At 39.0% G+C, this 24891-nt stretch overlaps 2 protein-coding genes across 4 annotated transcripts in view; one reads left to right on the top strand and one right to left on the bottom strand.

Moving 5' to 3' along the window:
• Window positions 1-24891, bottom strand: part of TMEM116 (transmembrane protein 116) — a 131467-nt gene that overhangs the window by 48305 nt on the left and 58271 nt on the right. The gene's annotated exons all lie outside the window — the stretch shown is intronic.
• On the top strand, window positions 12800-17058 carry LOC136325732 (disintegrin and metalloproteinase domain-containing protein 1a-like; the record flags this gene model as incomplete). Its single annotated transcript, XM_066260560.1, has 2 exons — window positions 12800-13213; window positions 14301-17058. A coding segment is annotated over exon 2 (2421 nt), but the record flags the coding sequence as incomplete, so codon positions are not given.

The following is a 24891-nucleotide window of genomic DNA, read 5'->3' as shown; positions in this document are numbered from 1 at the left end:
TGCCACAGACAGACATGACTGGATGTACACTCTCTACTGCCTCATGAGCATTTCCCTTTAGGGAAGATATAGACAGAAAGAAAGTCACCAGGAAGATAATTGATATGTCCTTACTTGCCCAGAACATGGTGTTTTCCTCATGGATTCTAATGAAACAAAAGCCTTACAAATGGATGCTGACCTCTAGTGAGTCTGCACATTGTGTAGCCATTGTCAGGGAAAGTGTCTTTTCCCTACTACATTCTGACATCATGAAGTGGTGGCAGGTTTCTATTTTGTCCAGCTCTGAGGGTCCAAACTCATTGTAAGCGCTCAGCAAATGTTGACCAAGTGAAAGATTTTTTTTTTCAAGTGAAAGATTTAACGAGAGACAACTTTAAGATAGGATGCAATTTTGCTAAAGTTTTACCTTATAAGGTTGCAAACTTTCTTGAAAATATATTTTGGAGTGACGTCACGGAAACGGCGCCGTGAGCAGCGCGTCCGACAGCTCTCCCCTAAATCACAACAAATTTATCAACTAGAAACAGAAAAATTTATCCTCGGAGCATTCCGGAGTTCCACACAAACTGATAGCGAAAGGACTGTTATCACTTGAATCTGAGAGACGAGGGTGTGGAGGAATCTACCACAGGGACGTTCTTTCAAACCGCAAGGAAGTGCGCCTGTGGCAGAAGCAGTTGCAGCCTTATAGCTGGATCACCAGGCTGCTAATTCAGAAAGGGGGGACTAGGAGAGAGAATCCAGGAAAGCAAACTCTCTCATCGTTGGACCCTGCAAACGCCAATAAGCCTTCCAGCAAGACTAAAGCCAATTATATGACATTGCCATAGAATCCCATCAACTGCAAATCCCTACCTAAGAGTGACACAGGGGCAGAGCCTGGGGTACAGAGTCACCGACCAGGAAGAGGGAGAGAAAAGAAAAAGGAAGAAGTTAACCTCTCAAAATCAAGAAAAACCCACAGACTTTACAACTTGATCCACTATTTTTTTTTTTTGTTGTTGTTGTTGTTGTTGTTTGTTTCTTCTATCTTTTTGCCTTTATTTCCTCCACCTCGGTCCTTCTATTCTCTGCCCATCTTATGCTTCCCCTTTCTTGAACTACACTACCCATGAGTGTTGCATTTTATTTTTCTTCTTCATCCTCACCCTCCTTTAAGGTTATACTCCAAAACACTTAACTCTCACTCTCTCCTTTTTTTTTTTTTTTGTCTTGCTTTATTTTGTTTTTTTCTCTTCCTATTTTATTTCTTCCTTCGTTTTTCTCTTTTTCTTATTTTTTCCTTTCTATTCGTTTTTTCTTTTCTCATTTTACTTTCCTCCCATATAATCCTCAATCACGAACAAATTAGTTAATTTGGGACTCAAGGCTTTTTTTTGGCTTTATTTCTCTTTTTTGCTTTTGTTTTTATTTTTTTTCTTGTTTGTTTATTTTTGTGGCATTTTGGGTCCTCCCAACCCAAGGTCTCCATTGTATTTAGTCTTCGCTCCACTTAATACAACAGATTTTTACTTATTATTTTTATTTTTTCTTCTTTATTATTCTTTTTTGGTCCTTTTTTCTGGTTCCCTCTTATCCCTCTCATTATATCTCTTAGTTGACCATCACATACAAGCAAATCATCTTATGCTTGTCTAAGATTTTCTTCCTTTTTTTTTTTTTTTTTTTTTTTTTTTTTGCATTTAGTAGGTCCCTACTCCCTTTTTTTTGCCCCTTGAACTCTTCACCCCAAATCAGGCCCTCCATTATGGGCACGATATTTCCCTGAGGAGGGGAGAGGAGGGAAAGAGAAGAGAGAAAAAAAGGGGGAAATAATAAATTATTACTGTTTTTTTTTGTGGGGTGTTTTACCTTTTTTTTTTTTTTTTTTTACTTTTTACTCTTTATTAATTCTAATTAGTGCTATCAATAAGACCACCCTCAGATGCCGATAAGAAAGAGGAAATCGAATATTATGGATACAAAAGAAAGAGAGGTAACACAAATAGATGTGGAAAAATCTATGGAGAAAAGACTTAACATATTGGAAGCCTTGGAGCTAAATGACAGAGAATTTAAAATAGAAATCTTAAAAATACTCAGAGATATACAAGAAAACACAGAAAGGCAATATAGGGAGATCAGAAAACAACTCAATGAACACAAAGAATATATTACCAAGGAAATTGAAACTATAAAAACAAATCAAACAGAAATGAAAAACTCAATTCACGAGCTGAAAAACGAGGTAACAAGCTTAGCTAACAGAACAGCCCAGATTGAAGATAGGATTAGTGAAATAGAAGACAAACAACTTGAGGCACAACAGAGAGAAGAAGAAAGAGACTCAAAAATAATAAAAAATGAGAAAGCCCTACAGGAATTGTCTGACTCCATCAGAAAGAATAACATAAGAATAATAGGTATATCAGAGGGAGAAGAGAAAGAAAATGGAATGGAGAATATACTCAAACAAATAATAGACGAGAACTTCCCAAGCCTGTGGAAGGAACTAAAGCCTCAAATTCAAGAAGCAAACAGAACACCAAGTTTTCTTAACCCCAACAAACCCACTCCAAGGCACATCATAATAAAGATGACACAAACCAATGACAAAGAAAAAATTCTCAAGGCAGCCAGGGAAAAGAAGAGTACAACATATAAAGGAAGGCCTATTAGATTATCATCAGATTTCTCAGCAGAAACTCTACAAGCTAGAAGAGAGTGGACCCCAATATTTAAAGCCCTGAAAGAGAGGAACTTCCAGCCAAGAATACTATACCCATCAAAGCTATCCTTCAAGTATGAAGGAGATATAAAAACATTCACAAATACAGAAAAGATGAGAAAATTTATCAACAGAAAGCCCCCACTCCAGGAAATACTAAAGGGGGTTTTCCAACCAGATTCAAAGAACAAAAGAAAACAACACCACAAGTAACAGCTCCACCAAGAACACAATAAAACCAAACTTAAACTGTGACAACAAAGGAAAAAAAGGGGGGAGAGGATGGAGATTAACAGTAGCAAAGGATGATGAAGTGCAGAAATACTTATAAGATAGGGTACTACAATGAATATGGGAGGTACCCTTTTCATTACTTAATGGTAACCACCCTTAAAAAAACCACCACAAAAACACTTGACTTAAAAAAGGTAGCAACAGAGGAAAGAAGTATGGAACACAAACAAACAAAAACAAATGATAGAAAAACAAAAGAGAAGAATCAAACTAGATACAAAACTAACAGAAAGCAATTTATAAAATGGCAGTAGGGAACCCACAAGTGTCAATAATTACACTAAATGTAAATGGATTAAACTTACCAATAAAAAGACACAGAGTAGCAGAATGGATTAAAAAAGAAAATCCAACTATATGCTGCCTACAAGAAACACATCTAAGCAACAAGGATAAAAACAAATTCAAAGTGAAAGGCTGGAAAACAATACTCCAAGCAAACAACACCCAAAAAAAAGCAGGCGTAGCAATACTCATATCTAATAATGCTGACTACAAGACAGAAAAAGTACTCAGAGACAAAAATGGTCATTTCATAATGATTAAGGGGAAGTTGAATCAAGAAGACATAACAATCCTTAATATATATGCACCAAACCAAGGAGCACCAAAATATATAAGACAGCTACTTATTGACCTTAAAACAAAAACTAACAAAAATACAATCATACTTGGAGACCTCAATACACCGCTGACGGCTCTAGATCGGTCATCCAAACAGAGAATCAATAAAGATATAGTGGCCTTAAACGAAATACTAGAACACCTGGATATGATAGACATCTACAGGACACTTCATCCCAAAGCGACAGAGTATACATTTTCCTCTAGTGTACATGGAACATTCTCAAGAATTGACCATATGTTGGGCCACAAAGACAATATCAGCAAATTTAGAAAAATTGAAATTGTACCAAGCATATTTTCTGATCATAAAGCCTTGAAACTAGAATTCAACTGCAAAAAAGAGGGGGAAAAACCCACAAAAATGTGGAAACTAAACAACATACTTCTAAAAAATGAATGGGTCAAAGAAGAAATAAGCGCAGAAATCAAAAGATATATACAGACAAATGAAAATGAAAATATGACATATCAGAATCTCTGGGATGCAGCAAAAGCAGTAATAAGAGGAAAGTTCATATCACTTCAGGCCTATATGAACAAACAAGAGAGAGCCGAAGTAAACCACTTAACTTCACACCTTAAGGAACTAGAAAAAGAAGAACAAAGACAACCCAAAACCAGCCGAAGAAAGGAGATAATAAAAATCAGAGCAGAAATAAATGAAATAGAGAACAGAAAAACTATAGAAAAAATCAATAAAACAAGGAGCTGGTTCTTTGAAAAGATCAACAAAATTGACAAACCCTTGGCAAGACTCACCAAGGAAAAAAGACACAGGACTCAAATAAATAAAATCCAAAATGAAAGAGGAGAGATCACCACAGACATCATAGATATACAAAGAATTATTGTAGAATACTATGAAAAATTATATGCCACCAAATACAACAATCTAGAAGAAATGGATAAATTCCTAGAACAATACAACCTTCCTAGACTGAGTCATGAAGAAGCAGAAAGCCTAAACAGACCAATCAGCAGGGAGGAAATAGAAAAAACTATTAAAAATCTCCCCAAAAATAAAAGTCCAGGCCCAGACGGTTATACTAGTGAATTCTATCAAACATTCAAAGAAGACTTGGTTCCTATTCTACTCAAAGTCTTCCAAAAAATTGAAGAAGAAGCAATACTTCCAAACACATTTTATGAGGCCAACATAACCCTCATACCAAAACCTGGCAAGGATGGCACAAAGAAAGAAAACTACAGACCAATATCTCTAATGAATACAGATGCTAAAATACTAAACAAAATACTGGCAAACCGAATACAACAACATATTAAAAAAATAATACATCATGATCAAGTGGGATTCATCCCAGAATCTCAAGGATGGTTCAACATACGCAAAACGGTTAACGTAATACACCATATCAACAAAACAAAGAACAAAAACCACATGATCTTATCAATAGATGCAGAAAAGGCTTTTGATAAAATACAACACAATTTTATGTTTAAGACTCTCAACAAAATGGGTATAGAAGGAAAATATCTCAACATGATAAAGGCCATATATGATAAACCATCAGCCAACATCCTATTAAACGGCATAAAACTGAGGACTTTCTACCTTAAATCAGGAACAAGACAGGGTTGTCCACTCTCTCCACTCTTATTCAACGTGGTGCTAGAAGTTCTGGCCAGAGCAATCAGACAAGACAAAGAAATAAAAGGCATCCATATCGGAAAAGAAGAAGTAAAGCTATCACTTTTTGCTGATGATATGATCCTATACATCGAAAACCCGAAGGACTCCACAAAAAGATTATTAGAAACAATAAACCAATACAGTAAGGTCGCAGGATACAAAATTAACATACAAAAGTCCATAGCCTTTCTATATGCCAACAATGAAATATTAGAAAACGAACTCAAAAAAATAATCCCCTTCACGATTGCAACAAAAAAAATAAAATACCTAGGAATAAACATAACAAAGAATGTAAAGGACCTATATAATGAAAATTACAAAGCATTGTTAAGGGAAATCGAAAAAGATACAATGAGATGGAAAAATATTCCTTGTTCTTGGATAGGAAGAATAAATATAATCAAAATGGCCATATTACTCAAAGCAATATACAAATTTAATGCAATTCCCATCAAAATCCCTATGAGATTTTTTAAAGAAATGGAACAAAAAATCATCAGATTTATATGGAACTATAAAAAACCCCGAATAGCCAAAACAATCCTAAGGAAAAAGAATGAAGCTGGGGGCATTACAATACCTGACTTTAAACTATATTATAGGGCCACGATAATCAAAACAGCATGGTATTGGCAGAAAAATAGACACTCAGACCAATGGAACAGAATAGAAAGCCCAGAAATAAAACCACATATATATGGTCAAATAATCTTTGATAAAGGGGCCAACAACACACAATGGAGAAAAGAAAGCCTCTTCAACAAATGGTGTTGGGAAAACTGGAAAGCCACATGCAAAAGAATGAAACTCGACTACAGCCTGTCCCCGTGTACTAAAATTAATTCAAAATGGATCAAAGACCTAAATATAAGACCTGAAACAATAAAGTACATAGAAGAAGACATAGGTACTAAAATCATGGACCTGGGTTTTAAAGAACATTTTATGAACTTGACTCCAATGGCAAGAGAAGTGAAGGCAAAGATAAATGAATGGGACTACATCAGAATTAAAAGTTTTTGCTCAGCAAGAGAAACTGATATCAAAATAAACAGACAGCCAACTATATGGGAACTGATATTTTCAAACGACAGCTCAGATAAGGGCCTAATATCCAAAATTTACAAAGAACTCATAAAACTCAACAACAAACAAACAAACAATCCAATAAAAAAATGGGAAGAGGACATGAACAGACACTTCTCCCAGGAAGAAATACAAATGGCCAACAGATATATGAAAAGATGCTCAGCTTCATTAGTTATTAGAGAAATGCAAATCAAAACTACAATGAGATACCACCTCACTCCTGTTAGATTAGCTATTATCAACAAGACGGGTAATAGCAAATGTTGGAGAGGCTGTGGAGAAAAAGGAACCCTCATTCACTGTTGGTGGGACTGTAAAGTAGTACAACCATTATGGAGAAAATTATGGTGGTTCCTCAAAAAACTGCAAATAGAACTACCTTATGACCCAGCAATCCCTCTACTGGGTATATACCCCAAAACCTCAGAAACATTGATACGTGAAGACACATGTAGCCCCATGTTCATTGCAGCACTGTTCACAGTGGCCAAGACATGGAAACAACCAAAAAGCCCTTCAATAGAAGACTGGATAAAGAAGATGTGGCACATATACACTATGGAATACTACTCAGCCATAAGAAATGATGACATCAGATCATTTACAGCAAAATGGTGGGATCTTGATAACATCATACGGAGTGAAATAAGTAAATCAGAAAAAAACAAGAACTACATGATTCCATACATTGGTGGAACATAAAAATGAGACTAAGAGACATGGACAAGAGTGTGGTGGTTACCAAGGGTGGGGGGGGAGGGAGGACATGGGAGGGAGGGAGGGAGAGAGTTAGGGGGAGGGGGAGGGGCACAGAGAACTAGATAGAGGGTGACAGAGGACAATCTGACTTTGGGCGAGGGGTTTGCAACATAATTTGATGACAAAATAACCTAGACATGTTTTCTTTGAATATATGTACCCTGATTTATTAATGTCATCCCATTACCATTAATAAAAATTTATTAAAAAAAAAAAAAAAAAGCCCTCTTCAGAGTACTGCAGAAGAAAAAAACCGTCTGTTCACAGATAATGGATGTTAAATTGAATAGATCCACACACAAAAAAATACAGTGTAGAGCAACAGAAGGCAATGAACTAAAGTAGCACACAAAAATCCTTAAGTAAACTTAAATACTGTGTGGAAAAAAGCCATATACAGTGGTCCCTCATATATCACAGGGATTAGGTTCGAGAACCTCCCGTGATAGGCGAAAATCCATGAAGTAGCGACCTTATATTTCATTATTTACATATATTTTAACACTTTATAAACCCTCCTCACATTCTTATAAATCTTTCCCACACTCTTATAAACACTTCCTATACTCTTAAACACTTTCTATACTCTTAAACCTAGGTAATTTTAACATATAAAATTCTATATGGGTACTCACCAGTGAAAGTAATATGTTTTAAGAAATATTTTAAATATTTTTATATTTTCAATTTTTAGGCTAGAAAATGCTAATTTTACCACAAAAATAATTAAAATAATAAATATAAAAAAATACATATATACTGCAAAATCCCACTATACAATATAGTGAAAAATCCACTATACAAAATTGGATATATATAATTTAAAAATCTGCAATACAGTGAGACTGCGAAAAGTGAACTGCAATATGGCGAGGGATGACTGTAGACTGTATAAACACTGCTTTCATATGGATTCAGATGAAGTTAAGCTGTAAAATGAGGAGCATTTCCAATATGTTTAAATAAAGTCCTCTAGAAATCATTTGCTCCATATCAGCTGTTGTAACACTGGCAAAAATAGTCACATCATTTTTTTGGAAATATAGAAATTAATCAAGTAATAGAAACATCAGTTTGTTCATTTAAAAACAATAAAAAACAATAGGCCCTGCTCAGTTAGCTTATTTGTAAGTGTCGGCCTGGCATGAGGATGTCATGGGTTCGAGTCCTGGTCAGGGCACATAAGAGAAGTGACCATCTGTTCTCCTCCCCTCCCGCTCTATCCCTCTCTTCCCCTCCTGCAGCTATGGCTCAACTGATTTGAACACATTGGCTCCAGGTGCTGAGAATGACTCCATGGAGCTTCTGCCTCAGACACTAAAAATAGCTTGCTTGTTGAGCAATGGCCCTAGATGGGCAGAGCATAACACTAGGGGACTTGCTGGATGGGTCCCAGTTGGGGTCATGCAGAAGTCTGTCTCTTTGTCTCTCTTCCTCTCACTTAAATAAAAAAAGAAAAAACCCACTAGAACCAGAGTAAAGAGCCTACACTGAGAATAAAAGAAGATATTTGCAAATTATATATCTATTAAGAGATTAATAATGTCCAGAATATGTAGAGAACTCCTAAGCCTCAAACCAACAACCTGATTCAAAAATTGGGCAAAGGACTCAAATTAACATTTCTTCAGAAACAAGATATACAAATAGCCTATAAGCACAGGAAAAGATACGCAGTATGACTAATCATTGGAGAAATGCAAATCAAAACTACAATGAGACACTATCTCACACTCATTAGGATGGCAACTATCAAAAAATAAAACAGACAGAAAAAGCAAGTGTTGGAGAAGATGTAGAAAACGTCAAAACCCTTGTATACTGTTGATGGGAATGTAAAATGGTATAGCTGCTGTGGAATACAATATGGTGGTTCCTCAAAAAATTAAAATAGAATTACCGTATGATCCAGCTATACTACTCTGTGTATACACCCCAGAACACCTAAAACAAGGTCTTGAACTGTTATTTGTATGTCCATGTTCATAGCAGTATTATTCACAATAGCTAAAACATAAAGCAACTTAAATGTCCAATGACGAACAAATGGATGAACAAAGTATGGTTTGTACATACAATGATTCTATTCACCCTTAAAAAGAAAGGAAATTCTGCAACATGCTACAACATGAATGAACCTTGAGGACATTATGCTAAGTGAAATATGCCAGTCAAAAAAAGACAAACAGCCTGACCGGGCGGTGGCGCAGTGGATAGAGCGTCAGACTGGGATGCGGAAGACCCAGGTTTGAGACCCCGAGGTTGTGGTTTGAGCAAAAGCTCACCAGCTTGAGCCCAAGGTCGCTGGCTCAAGCAAGGGGTTACTCGGTCTGCTGAAGGCCTGCGGTCAAGGCACATATGAGAAAGCAATCAATGAACAATTAAGGTGTTGCAATGCGCAACGAAAAACTAATGATTGATGCTTCTCATCTCTCCGTCCCTGTCTATCCCTCTCTCTGACTCTCTCTCTGTCTCTGTAACAACAACAAAAAAAAGACAAACACTAGCCCTGGTCAGTTGGCTCAGCGGTAGAGTGTCAGCTCCACATGCAGAAGTCCTATGGAAGTCCTGGGTTTGATTCCCGGCCAGGGCACACAGGAGGAGCACCCATCTGCTTCTCCACCCTTCCCCCTCTCCTTTCTCTCTGTCTCTCTTTTCCCCTCCTGCAGCCAAGGCTCCACTGGAGTGAAGTTGGCCCAGGTGCTGAGGATGGATCCATGGCCTCTGCCTCAGATGCTAGAATGGCTCTGATTGCATCTGGACGCCCCAGATGGGCAGAGCATCACCCCCTGGTGGGCATGCTGGGTGGATCCTGGTCGGGCATATGTGGGAATCTGTCTGTCTGCACCACCACCCCTGCTTCTCACTTTGGGGAAATAAAAAAAAAAAAGACAAACACTATGATTCCACTAGAGTAGTTAAAAGCATAGACAGAAAGTAGAAAGGCAGCTGCTAAGGGTCGTGTGTGTGTGTGGGGGGGGCACAGAGTTTCAGTTTTAAAGATGAAGAGTCTAAAGATGGATAGTGGTGATGGTAGCACAACATTATGAAGGTATTTAAGACTACTGAATGTATACCTAAAAGTGGATAAGACAGTAAATTTTGTTATGTGTGTTTTGACACAATAAATCAGAAGAGCTGGATTGGTGATAGCGCAGTGGGCAGAGCATCGACCTGGGACACTGAGGTCCAGTTTCGAAACCCCAAGGTCACTGACTTGAGCACGGGTTGCCAACTTGAGTATGTGATCATTGACATGAGCCCATGGTTGTTAGCTTGAGCCCAAAGATTGCAAGGCTTGAAGCACAAGGTCACTGGCTTGAGCAAGAGGCCACTGGCTAGGCTGGAGCCTACCCAACCCCATTAAGGCACATATGAGAAGCAATCAGTGAGCAACTGAAGTGCCACAACTACGAATTAATGCTGCTCATCTCTCTCTTTCCCTTCCTGTCTCATTCTCTGTTGATTAAAAAAAATCGAAGAAAAAAGTGAAATACTTCTACACTGTAAGAGACACCAACAAGAGAATGAAAAGCCAGGCCAGAGAATGAGAGAAGATATTTGCAAATCGTATCTGAGAGAAACTAGTACCCAAAAAATATTAAGGAGTCTTACAACTCAATAAGAAAAAACACCTGATTTTACGAGGGCAAAGCATGCAAACAGACATTTCTGCAAAGAAGATATAAGTGACCAAAAAGAATATGAAAAGGTGTGTAACATCATTAATTATTGGGAAATACAGGTCAAAACTATAATGAGATACCTCGTCACATCCACTAGAATGGCTATAATAAAAAAAGTAGACAATAACAAATATCAGGGAAGATGTGGAGAAACTGGAATCCTCATTCATTGCTGGCAGGAATATGAAATTGTGTAGCTGCTTTGGAAATACCTGGGCAGTTTCTCAAGTAGCTAAACATAGAGTATCATATGACCAAGCAGTTCCACTCCTAAGTATCTACTCAGGAGAAATGAAAACATATGTCCATACAAAAACTTGTACTCAAATGTCCCTAGCAGTATTATTCATAATAGCCCCAAAGTGGAAACAACTAAAATGTTCAGCAATTGATGAATCAAAAAATAAAATATTGGTGTATCTGCACAAAAAGAACATTATTTGGCCAAAAGGAAAGAAAGTACTGATACCACAAGACTAATCTACCACAAGGCTAATTCTTGGAAACATTATCCTAGGTGAAATAAGTCAATCACAGATATTACCATATGCAGGATTCCACTGCTATGAAATGTCCAGAATAGACAAAATCATCCAGCTAGAAAGTAGAGTAGTGGTGGCTGTGAACTGGGGTCAAGGGAGAAAGGGGTGTGACTGCTAATAGATACCAGAGTTTTGCTTGAAAGTGAGAAGATGTTTAAAAAATTTTTTAAATTATATTTATTGATTTTACAGAAAAGAGATAAAGGCAGGAGGGAGGAAGGAACAGGAAGCATCAACTTGCAGTTGCTTCTTGTATATGCCTTAACCAGGCAAAGCCCTGGGTCTTGAACCAGAAACCTGAGCATTCTAGGTTGATGCCTTATTTACTGCGCCACCACAGGTCAGGTTTTTTTTTTCTTTTTTAAGGTGAAGTTTATTTTTTATTTTATTTATTTTTTTAGATTTTATTTATTCATTTTTAGAGATTGGAGTGAGAGAGAGAGGAGGGGAGGAGGAGCAGGAAGCATCAACTCCCATACGTGCTTTGACCAGGTAAGCCCAGGATTTCGAATCAGCAACCTCAGCATTCCAGGTCGACAGATGTTCTTGAATTGATTTAATGACAGTTGCATAGTTTTCTGAACACACTGCAAACCACTGGCATATATACTTCAAAAGATGATTATGGTATGTGAATTATATCTCAATAAAGGTGTTATTAAAAGGCAAGTAAAATAAAATTACACAATCTTGAGATGCATATTTAGAAAGCAAATTGAGGAGATAAAGTGACGAAGTAGCTACGATAAAAGACAGGGTCATGATTCCTCTGTGGCAGGAAGGTTTGTGATTGGTAATGGCACATGGGGACTTCAATGGAGCTAAAACTACAATTACTTAATCAGAGTTGTACTTATATTGCTTTCTCCCTCTCTCTCAAATATACATAAAAGTAACCATCTTTACCATTTTTAAGTGTGCAATTCAGTGGCATGAAGTACATTTACATTGTTTTGCAAATGTCATCACAATCCACTACCAGAACTTTTCCATCATCCCAAACTGAAACTCTTTCCCATCAAACAGTCCCACTATTCTTTTTTAATTGATTGATTTTAGAGTGGGGGGGGGGAGAGAGAGGGAGAAAGAGAGAGCAACATCTATCTCTTCCTGTATGTGCCCTGAGCATCAAACCTGCAACCTTTGCAGATTGGGATGTCGCTCTATCTACTAAGTACTCAGACCACTGAAATATCTGATTATGGCTAGTCCCATTGCTCTTTTCCCCAGCTCCTTGTAACTGCTATTTCACTTTCTATTTCCATGAGCTTGATTATTTGAGAAACCTCATGTAAATTAAATCATAACACTTCTGTCCTTCTGCATGTGGGTGAGTTCTCTTTTAAATAATTTAAAGAAAAAATATATTTGTTTTATTCACATTTTATAATAGAGCTAAGATTCAAAATTTAAATTTCAGAAAAAAGTAGTGATGCAAATTAGAACTGAATGCATATACATTTTCAGTTTCATTATGAGACATGGAGGAGAAATTGGACTGGAGAGTGATGGGGGCAAAGAGGGGAGGTTTTATAAAGATGAGACATTATAACATATAATGAGATTGAATTCAATGAACAAATAGATGTTTAAGATATAAGTCAGAAGTGACAACTGGAAAAGTAAAGTCCATGTGAAATTGAAAGGGAAGTAAGACCCCACACACAAGTAAGAGGACTGGCCTTACATTGGAGCATGGACAATTTATCCACCAGAGTTGAAAAATTTAGATACAGATGGACTCATGTGGTGTCTACATATGGAACTACTCAATTGCTTTTATATTTCTCAGTGACATATGAGGCAAGACAACATTAGGAGAGTGAACTGAACAGCAAAATGTAAGAAGGAGGTACGTTTTGAGATCATGGAACTGCCATTCGTCAGCACAGTTGCAGCACAATTGTGGGTTTTACTAGGAATATTTTCAGCCTTTCAGGGCAGACACGCAGCAAGCACAATCAAATAACCTACAACTGATGAGACATCACAGCACACTTACCTGGAAGTCACTTAGTCATTCAATGAGTAATTTTAGTTCATCTACTCTTGAACCTGGGCATATAAAGATAAACTAACAAAAGTGGGCACTGGACACATTTTCTAACACAGGGGATACTTCTAGGATACCTAGTCTTCAACTGCTATAATCTTAGGATACCTGTATGTATCCAGAAAAGGGTGTAGGCGTTACCAGTCTATGTACCTATGAAAATCACACATATGGCTGCTCTGTTGGCATTTTCCATACACATTTTTTTTTTAAATACTCCGTTTCTTTTTATTTTATTTATTTTATTTATTTATTTATTTATTTATTTATTTATTTATTTTTTATTTAGAGAGGAGAGAGAGAGAGGGAGAGAGAGAGACAGAGAGAGAGGAGAAAGAGAAGGGGGGAGGAGCTGGAAGCATCAACTCCCATATGTGCCTTGACCAGGCAAGCCCAGGGTTTCGAACCGGTGACCTCAGCATTTCCAGGTCAACGCTTTATCCACTGTGCCACCACAGGTCAGGCTCCATACACATTTTTGACAGTGTTATAAATAGAACTCGAAAGACTGAATTTTGATAATGTTAAAAAATAGCAGTATTATCCCTTGCTCCATGGTCACCAGCCCATTTGGGTCTATTTTGGGGCACAGAGAAGCCAGCACATTGCCTTATCTAACAGTCCGGCATATCACTATAAAGCCCCATTGAGGAGTCAAGAACAGCCTGAGTTGTGCTGCCCACGCGTTACAGACCAGGAGTTTCACAAGAGAGGAAATGGGCAATGGAGGTGCCCACCAATGATCTCCAAGCCCCCTGGTCTGGAACATTAGGAGTTAGCTGAGTAACGGACACAGGAGGGCTGGGGGAGGGGTGTTCTGTGTGGCACAGTTGAGGAAGGCATGGAGGTTTTGTTCCCTTTCTCAAGGGGCAATCTTGCATTTTAGGATTTGCAGTCCTTCATGATTACATTGCCACCGTGTCAAAGGACTTTACCAAGGATCACTGAAACAAATGCTGTGGAGGAAGTCACAGAGAAAGGACAATAACTGAAGGAAAACAGAGGCTAGAGAAGACACAGCCAGAGGTTGGCAGTAGGTACCCTTTCTGCAGCCAGCGTACATGGGGAGCTAATACCTGTGACTAAGGGTCTGCGTGTCAAGGACCGCTGCTGCTGATAGGCCCTGTGTCAGCCACTGATTCACTAAGGTCGCGTCAGTGCCTCCTGCCTCTGTGAGGAACGCTGCCTCCTCCTTGTCTTCCCTACAGAAGAAGCAAGTGGTTATGAATGAGACTAGCAGAGTGCTTCAGACTTGGGCTCCCCAGATGAAGGACTTGAGGCTGGGACTGGTGCCAGGATCCTCATGTATCAGGTTGGGGACGGTGCTGGTGTTGGTGCTGAGTTTGCTGCCTAGCTTGTACTGTGACCTGGGATCGGTATATTACTCTTCTTATGAAATAGTCATCCCCAAGGCTCTGACTGTGGAGGGAAGGGAAGACCCAGGGGAAAAGGCATCCTATGTGATCCTGATGCAGGGCCAGAAACAGCTGATTCGCCTGCAGGTGAAGAGAGACTATTTTGTCCACAACTTTCCAGTCTTCAGCTACCACAAGGGCATCCTGGGACAAGAAATGCCTGTCATCTCACATGACTGTCACTATGAAGGCTACATAGAAGGCGTCCTGGGTTCTTTTGTTTCTGTCAATGCCTGTTCAGGCCTCAGGGGCATCCTGATTAAGGAGGGAAAAGCCTATGGCATCGAGCCGATGGACTCTTCAAAACGGTTTGAACACGTGTTGTACACCGTGTCACATCAAGCTCGAGTCTCCTGCAGTGTCACCTCCAAAGACAGCCAAGAGGTGTCCAGCAGCCGGCCACAAGGGACTGCCAGGCTTCCCGCCGGGCTACAGGCGCTGTCCTACTTGTGGTCACACACCAAGTACGTGGAGATGTTTGTCGTGGTCAACAACCTGCAGTTCCAAATGTGGGGCGGTGACGTCAGTGAGACAGTCCAGAGAGTACTGGACGTCATTGCCCTGGCCAACAGCTTCACTAGGGGAATCAACACGGAGGTGGTGCTGGCTGGAATGGAGATTTGGACCGAGGAGGACCTCGTAGAGGTCCCCGCGGACCTGCAAGTTACACTCGGGAATTTCAATAGCTGGCGACAAGAGCAGCTCCACCATCGTGTGAAGCACGATGTTGCCCACATGATTGTCGGACAGCGTCCTGAACAGGGCATGGGACACGCATTTCTCGATGGTGCCTGTTCCAGTGGCTTCGCGGCAGCTGTTGAATCGCTCCATCATCAAGATCTCCTCCTGTCTGCAGCGCTCATGGCCCACGAGCTTGGGCACAACTTGGGTATTCAGCACGACCACTCGGCCTGTATTTGCAAAGAGAAACACTTCTGCCTCATGTATGAAAATATCACCAAGGAAAGTGGCTTCAGCAACTGCAGCTCTGACTACTTCTACCAGTTCCTCCAGGAACACAAAGGGGCCTGCCTGTTTAACAAACCTCAGCGCAAAGGCCGCTTGCGTAGGGCTGATGTGTGTGGAAATGGTGTGATGGAGGGCGACGAGCAGTGTGATTGTGGTAATCTTTGTAGGAATAACCCATGCTGTGACCAATCATGTAGGCTGAAGGATAAAGCACAGTGTAGTCCTGGACCCTGTTGTAATCTGTCATGCCAGTTTTTACCAGAGGGAACCAACTGTCGTCCTGCTCAAGGTGTCTGTGACCTCCCAGAATATTGTAGTGGTACCTCTGGAGAATGTCCTGCAAACACGTACATGCAAGACGGTACACCATGTGGTTTGGATTTCTGTGTTGACGGTGAATGCCGTAGTCAATCAGTTCACTGCCAACATCTTTTTGGCCCGTTTGCAATGGCTGCCCCAATGCAGTGTTATATCATAAATGAGGCAGGGAACAGGTTTGGACACTGTGGCCCTCCCACTTCTAGTAACCCAAACTATATTAAGTGTAACGATGAGAATAAGTTTTGCGGGAAAATTATGTGTACAGGTGTTGAAGAGCTACCAGAAATCAAACCTTTTCAGACACTAATCCAGATTCCGCATGACCAAGACTTCTGCTGGAGCATGGACGCCTATAACACTAATGATATCTCTGATGATGGAGATATTAACTTTGGCACTTCTTGCGGTCCAAACAAAGTCTGCATGAACTACTCCTGCACTGATTCTGCTGTGTTCAACTACGACTGCATACCAAAAGATACGTGTAGTGGGAGAGGAGTCTGCAACAATTTAAAGCACTGCCATTGTGAGGCTGGCTATGCGCCCCCTAAGTGCGATACTGAAGGTAATGGGGGTAGTGAGGACAGTGGTCCCCCTGGTAATTCAAGACAAGAGCCAGAAGGAAGTGGAAGTCACACCACTATCAAACCTATGAAACATGAAAAGAAGTTAGACAATATGATCATATCATTCTTTATACTTTTCATCATACTATTAGCAGTTTTAATTATTAGCATGTGCGTCATTTGTAGAAGTCCAGAAGAGCCCACAAAAGAGGGTCCAGAAGGGGCTGCAGAAAAGCCCCCAGAAGAGAAAACAGAGAAAAAGGAAGAAGAAAGGGAAGAAGAAAAGAAAGAGGAAAAGAAAGAAGAAAAGGAAGAAGAAAAGAAAGAAGAAAAGGAAGAAGAAAAGAAAGAGGAAAAGAAAGAAGAAAAGGAAGAAGAAAAGAAAGAGGAAAAGAAAGAAGAAAAGGAAGAAGAAAAGAAAGAGGAAAAGAAAGAAGAAAAGGAAGAAGAAAAGAAAGAGGAAAAGAAAGAAGAAAAGGAAGAAGAAAAGAAAGAAGAAAAGGAAGAAGAAGAGGAAGAAGGACAAGAGGAACAAGAGGAGGAAGAAGAAGAAGAGGAAGAACCAGAAGAATAAAAACCAGTAGTGGGAGGAAGAAGCCACATATATGAAAAACCTCAAGCACTGAGTAGGAACTAGAGGCTTAGAGATGCAATAGTGAAGTGAGAATCGATTGTTCTAGTGGCTCTGACCAGGATTATAGTCTATGAAAATATACTAATGTGGGAAGAGAGATTCTCTCTTTTATTATTCATTTCAGTAAGTTAGGTTTTATTTATTTAATATATTAAATATTTTACTACTTTTGCTTTTTCACATTTCATTTGAACTCTTCACATGCATTTTTTTATATCAATGTCTTTGTCTTGAGCCAATTTTTGCAATCACCAGAAACTTTCTCAGAACATGCCATTTTTCACCTAAGTTGTTGGATATCTACTACACTATGTGCCTGCATTTATTACTGTCACTTGGAATTTTATTTCAACTAACAACTACTTATTAGGTAGTTTGTTTATGTGATCGATTGTTCTAATTTAATGAATATAAATATGCATTCATGAAATGAGTTTTTAAATCCAAAAAGAAATAAAATCCTGTTCAGATTAGATATATTTTTCAAATTCCATGTGGCGTAGTTATTGAATCCATTTTGTTCTGGGACTCTCTGGGAGGGACTATCTGATAAAGCAGAAGACCTGACTGTCCCAGGGACAAGAGCTCAGTGTTTTAAAATCTGGCAAATGTGCCTGACCAGGCGGTGGCACAGTGAACAGAAGTTCAGCCAGGGATGCAAAGGACTCAGGTTTGAAACCCCAAGATCACCAGCTTGAGCACAGGCTTATCTGGCTTGAGCATAAGCTCACCAGCTTGAGCGTGGGATCACAGCCATGACCTCATGGTCACTGGCTTGAGCACAAAGGTTGCTGGCTTGAAGCCCAAGGTTGCTGGCTTGAGCAAGGGGTCACTTGTTCTGCTGGAGCCCCCAACCAAGGTATATATGAGAAAGCAATCAATAAACAACTAAGGTGATACAACAAGGAATTGATGCTTCTCATCTCTCTCCCTTCCTGTCTGTCCCTGTCTCTCTCTCTCACACACACACTAAAAAAATAAAATAAAATAAAATAATAAAACCTGGCAGATGTGTAACATGACTTGTGTATATTCAAGTTATTACTTGCCAGTATTTCCCTGCCCTTCCTATAGCCATACTCCCTTTTTACCTAAAAGATTTCTTCTGCAGCAGCTTTCATAGCCCTTCCTATTTACTAATCTTCCTGGGATGATTTTCAGTCATCCAGACATCTCATGCTTGATTAACATCAGCTAGAGTTAGAAAACTAAATTTATAATAACTTTGTAACAGAATAGAGGCCCTATCACAGTGCTGAGTACATATATGAAATTAAAATTTTGTTTTTGCTATTTTTCTCTATTTATTGAAATTAATAACTTGTTGACTAATAGCAGAAGGAACCTCTCCAATTACACATAATGGGGCTTGGGAGGTTGTAGAAACTTCTCTGTGAAGAGAGCACAGAGCACATATAATATTAACATTATTCATTATGTGCAGGATCTGTGTTAAACACTTTATATTCACTGTCTCAATTTAATCCTTCAAACTGATCTATGAAGCCTTCATCGTGTACATAAGGAGACAAACCAAAGAGAATTTGCTTTAGATCTAGTAAGTTGTAAAAACTGCACATCTCCTGAGGCATGACTCAGTCTACACTCTCCACTACCATATGAGCCTTTCCCCAGGATGCTGAGAGCCCCAGTTCAAAACCCAGGAAGTTGCTGGGTAGAGTGCAGGCTTGTTGGCTTGAGCATAGGCTTACTAGCTTGAGTGCAGGGTCGCCAGCTTGGGCATGGGATCGTCAATACGATCTCAAAGTCTCTGGCTTAAGCCAGAAAGGGGTCACTGGTTCATCTTGAGCCCCCCAGTCAAGGCACATAGGAGAAGCAATCAATAAACAGTTAAAGTGAAGCAATTATAAATTGATGCTTCTCATCTCTCTCCCGCTTCTTCCTGTCTCTCTCTCTCAAAAAGACACTCATGCATCCTTATGACCACTATTATGTTTTAATATGTTTAAAGGCCATTTTTTATATTTTAAAATAATTGTCTATTCCTTTTTCTATCAAACTTTTGGTATTTTTTCTCCTCAACTTTCCCCCCCGCCCCGACACCTCCACCCACCCTGTGTCATTGAGGTACAATTTTTTTTTTTGCATTTGTCCAAAGCTAGAAACGGGGAGGCAGTCAGATAGACTCCCTCATGCGCCCGACCAGGATCCACCTGGAATGCCCACCAGGGGGCGATGCTCTGACCCTCTGGGGCGTTGCTCTGTTGCATCCAGAGCCATCCTAGCACCTGAGGCAGAGGCCACAGAGCCATCCTCAGCACCCGGGCCATCTTTGCTCCAATGGAGCTTTGGCTGCGGGAGGGGAAGAGAGAGGCAGAGAGGAAGGAGAGGGGGAGGGGTGGAGAAGCAGATGGGTGCTTCTCCTGTGTGCCCTGGCCGGGAATCAAACCTGGGACTCTTGCACGCCAGTCCGATGCTCTACCACTGAGCCAATCGGCCAGGGCCGATGTACAATTTACAAATTTATATATTTAAAGTGTACAACCTAATGAAGTGGTTCTCAAACTTTTTGAAGTCAGGGCTCATTTAAAATCCTACAAATAATTATAGGTGCACTATATACAAATTTGAGAAATATGTTATAATAATTAAGCCAAATAGTAAAGAAAAAACATATTAAGTGCAAGCATGCTTTTATGGTAATTAAACTAAATAAATACAACAAAATTAAATTTATTCTGACATTAAAAAACATTTTTATGTTACATTTTTTGAGTTATGCTTTTTAGAATTCATAAAAAAGAGGGGTTAAAAAATAAGAAAATAACAAAAAAGTATCTTTTCATATATATAGATACATTCTTAGTAAGATTTAGTAAATTCGGCAAGTCCCAGAACAAATGTGTTAAGTTTTTTCATTCTTGTGTTTATGAGAAACATGAGCCTGATGTGTCCTAGCTATTTCTTCAATGTTTGGGCCTATATTTGAAGGGCAAATTCTCATTTCTTCATCAATATGTTGAAGAATTCCTCTCTTTTTATTCTTAATTGTGTTGAGTGCAGAAAACTCCCACCATACATATCATCTTAACTCTACACCAAACAAAGGATAGAAGAAACTTGCCTCCAGTGTTTCCGGGGAACATGTGGGGTAGTGTAAACAATCCAGCACCATAGCTTAATAGCATTTTGCAACCTAATTAGGCAAGTGAGGTGGGGGGTTGGGCAGACTATCAGCTTACAGCCAATTCCCCACACCTCTGTCCCCCAAAAATCTAAACTCCAAAAACCCTGTTGGTTTTTTGGTCTCCAACAGACACATATTTCTCTGGAATACCATAGGGCGCACCTGGAAATCTTCTAGGGTGTACCAGTGCGCTCTGGCACACACTTTGAGAACCACTGACCTAATGATTTGACATGTGACACTGTGAAATATTTATTGTGAATATAAATTTTCTAAAAGGCAAAGGACCTAGAATAGTTAAAATAATTTTAGAAAAGAATAACAAGGGAGGAATCACTCTATTGAATTTCAAAGCTGCATGGGATTGGTAATAGAATAGATACACAGGTCAATAAAACAGAATAGAGAACCCATACATGTACGGCCAACAGATTTTTGACAAAGGGGCAAAAACAATTGTGTTGAGGAAGGCCAGTCTTTTCAACAAATGGTGCTAGAAAATTAGGCATACATGGACAAAAAAAAAGAAAAAGAACCTCAATATGTAACCTTCACATTTTATAAAAAAAATTACCTTAAAAGAGATCATAGATTTTAACTGTGAAATATTAAATTATAAAACTTTTTAGAAGAAAAAACATAAAACATCTTCAGGAATTTAGGCTTGAATTCTAAAACACAATGCAATATGTAGATCATGAATTATAGACATGCACACTTGAAACCTATATGATCCTATTAATGTCATTCCAGTAAATTTAAATAAAACAAAAATTTCCTTACATTACATTTAAATTGTGTAATATGAGGGATAGGGGAATGGCAGCAATTCTTCCTGGTTAGCATAACTCATCAGTGTTTTGTGTTTATGATAATCCTATGTAGTTAATCCAATATTTAGATATTTAAAGACTACAAAAGAAAAAAAAAGTTACAATTTGACGTAGAAAATAAATAACATTTTCTACCTAAAAGAAAATCTGGAACAAATATATTAAATTCATAATTGAAAGAGAACTTTAGCCTTATATTTAATTTTTTTAGTCTTTTTCTTTCCAAGTGACAAGAAGGGAGATAGACAGACAGACTCCTGCATGCACCCAACTGGGATCCACCTGGCAACCCCCATCTGGGGCTGATGCTCTGCCCATCTGGGGCCATGCTAGCACCTGAGGCAGAGGCTCCATGGAGCCATCCTCAGTGCCTGGGGCCAATGCACTCGAATCAATCAAGTCAAAACTGTGGGAAAGGGAGAGGAAGAGAGAAAGAGAGAGAGAGAAGAGGGAGAGAGGGGAGCGGAGCATATGGTCACTTCTTCTGTGTGCCCTGACCAGGAATCAAACCCAGGACATCCATACACTGGGTCAACACTCTACCACTGAGCCGATTGGCCAGGGCAATTTTGTTAGTCTTTAAAATAGTTTTATTGGTGTATAATTAACATACTATAAAATTTACCATTTAAAACTTAACAATTTTCCCTGACTGGATGGCTCGGTGATTGGACTATATATAATATATATACACACAAGTGTATTTACATCTACATATACAATGGATTATATTTAGCCATAAAAAAGGAAATCTTGCCATTTGCCACAATATGGATGAACCCTGAAGGCAATGTACCAAATAAAATAAGCCACACAGAGAAAGACAGATATCATATGATCTCATTCATATGTGGAACCTAAAACAAACAAAAAAGACCTCACAGAGAACATATAAGTGGTTGCCAGAGGTGTGGGGGAAATGGGTGAATGTAGTAAAAAAGTACAAACTTCCAGTTATAAATAACTCCTGGGGATATAACTATAGTTAATAACACTATATGCTTGGAAGTTACTAGGAGAATGGGTCTTAAGAAAAAAAAATTGGGCCTGCCCTGTGGTGGCGCAGTGGATAAAGTGTCGACCTGGAAATGCTGAGGTCGCCGGTTCGAAACCCTGGGCTTGCCTGGTCAAGGCACATATGGGAGTTGATGCTTTCTGCTCCTCCCCCCCTTCTCTCTCTCTGTCTCTCCCTTTCCTCTCTAAAAAAAAAATGAATAAAAAAAAAAAAAAGCTTAAAAAAATAAATAAATAAAAAATTGTGGCCTGCCCTGTGGTGGCGCAGTGGATAAAGCGTTGACCTGGAACGCTGAGGTCACTGGTTCAAAACCTTGAGTTTGCCTAGTCAAGGCACATATGGGAGTTGATGCTTTCTGCTCCTCCCCCTTCTCTCTCTCTCTCTCTCTCTCTCTCTCTCTCTCACTTGCCTCTCTAAAATGAATAGAAAAAAAAATTTAAAAATAAATTAATTTAAAAAAAAATTGGCTCTGGCCAGTGGCTCAGTGGATAGAGCGTCAGCCTGGCATATGGATGTCCTGTGTTCAATTCCCACTCAGGGCAAACAGGAGAAGCGCCCATCTGTTTCTACCCCCCTCCCTCTCCACCTCCTTTTTCTCTTCCCCTCCCACAGCCAGTGGCTCAACTGGTTTGAGTATGGCATGGATCAATGAGGATAGCTCCATCAAAGCACTACGGCCCCAGGTGTTAAACATAGCTCAGTACTCAAGCACTGGCCCCAGGTGGGGTTTCCAGGTGAATCCCGGTCATGGTGCATGAAGGAGTCTGCCTCACTATCTTCCCTGCTCTCATCTGAAAAATAAATTAAAAAAAGAAAAAAGGGAAAAAAATTGTGATTGTGTGGCAATGAATGTTAACTAGACGTGATCATTCACAATATATATAAATATGAATCATGTTGTAAACCTAAAATATGTAAATTATATCTCAATGAAGATAAAAATAAAAGAATAGGCTTAAATTATGAACTGTGGACATACCAAAAGATAAAATTTTTCAAACTCATGTAATGCCGTGCCTTCATTGTGGGCATGACTACATCCATATGAGGTTATGATGATATGATCTGAATTATCAGTAAATTTTTTTCTAATTTCCCTTTCACTGGACCCCCAAGAATGGAGTTGGGTCTGATTCCACACTATAAGGATATTTCCAAAAGCATTCCTACAGAAAGAAGAAAGGATGTCAGGTCAGGTCAGGTGAAAGGAGAGAGATGGCTTGTCCAAGTCCCCCAGTGGAGCATGTCACATCCCTGGATTCCAGGAACATTAATATTGGCAACATCCAAATGTGTTCTTTTCACATTGTAATTTCTCTTTATTTTCCCCAAATCTGAATAAAAATCTAGAGCCTGGACTTGGCAGTGCTTGGAGGAGAACTAAGGGGAGGACCTGGATTTCTGATGGCCTGAGGCAGCACAGAAAGGACAATAACCACACAGAAAAGCCAGGTAGAGGGTAGCTATGGATCATCATCAGAGTTTTTTGGGGAGCAGCTGACTGGGTCATGAGTGACCAGAGCCTTCAAATATAATGGAGATGAAAGGATATACTTCCTAGAGACAGATACACATAATGCAGAATAAAGGATTGTCATCTGATCTTTATAGGAAACGCTGACCATTGAACCTGGAGTTTTAACATGCTGAATCACCCCTGCTCAGTCCTGCCCACATTAAAACTTGTCCTTCCCTTACCATAGTCTATCTTAATGGGGTTCAAACTTCATTTGGGGGAGATGAGGTTTTATAAACTTTTTATATTAAAATTTATTTTGTCTTTATAATTATTAAATCTGTTAGACTCGATTTTTAAATTAAATTTATTGGAGTGACATCAGTTAATACAACTATATAATACGTCATCCATATACTGTTTTGTGTGTTCACTACCCCAGGCATTCTATAAAATTTTTATGACTTGTCTGTTTATAAATATTTAGCATTATTGCATCTGAGCAAGATTTTGGTTGTGCTAGGGAATGGCAAGAAGCATCCTGCTCAGGGAATGAAACTGGCCCTATATTTTAAGGCTTGCTCTGCTTAAATCATTCACTAGTAAACATTTATTAAGCATCTACAATGTGCAGAACTAACAGTACTGAATAAGGTGGCAACCTGCCAATCCATGATGTCAGCATGTAATAGGAGAAAAGGCATCGTTATCAATAATGACTACACAATTTGAGGATTCATAATGGTCAATTAAAAATAAAAACAATTCCCCCCCAACAAATATAAAATTAACTCAAAATTAGAAAAATTCAAATTAACACTAAGATGCCACTTCTCACTTATCAGGTTGGCGAAAATTAAAATGTGTAGCATAGCAACATACTCTGTTGCTTAGACTGTGGGGATACAGGCACTCTATTACATTGCTAGTAGGTATGCAAACTGGCAAAACCTTTCTGAAGGGGAATTTGGCAATATCAAACAAAGTTACATATGTACTTAGCACTTACTGCCTTCCCATTTCTAGGAATTTGCCTCCAAAAAATACATGTGCGCAATGTTGTTTGTTGTTGAATGTGTGTAATTTCAAAATAATATAAAAAACCCTAAAAGCCCATACA

Source organism: Saccopteryx bilineata, chromosome 2, assembly GCF_036850765.1.
Source record: "Saccopteryx bilineata isolate mSacBil1 chromosome 2, mSacBil1_pri_phased_curated, whole genome shotgun sequence".
NCBI classification, from domain to species: Eukaryota; Metazoa; Chordata; class Mammalia; order Chiroptera; family Emballonuridae; genus Saccopteryx; species Saccopteryx bilineata.
This window is presented reverse-complemented; position numbering and strand designations above follow the sequence as displayed.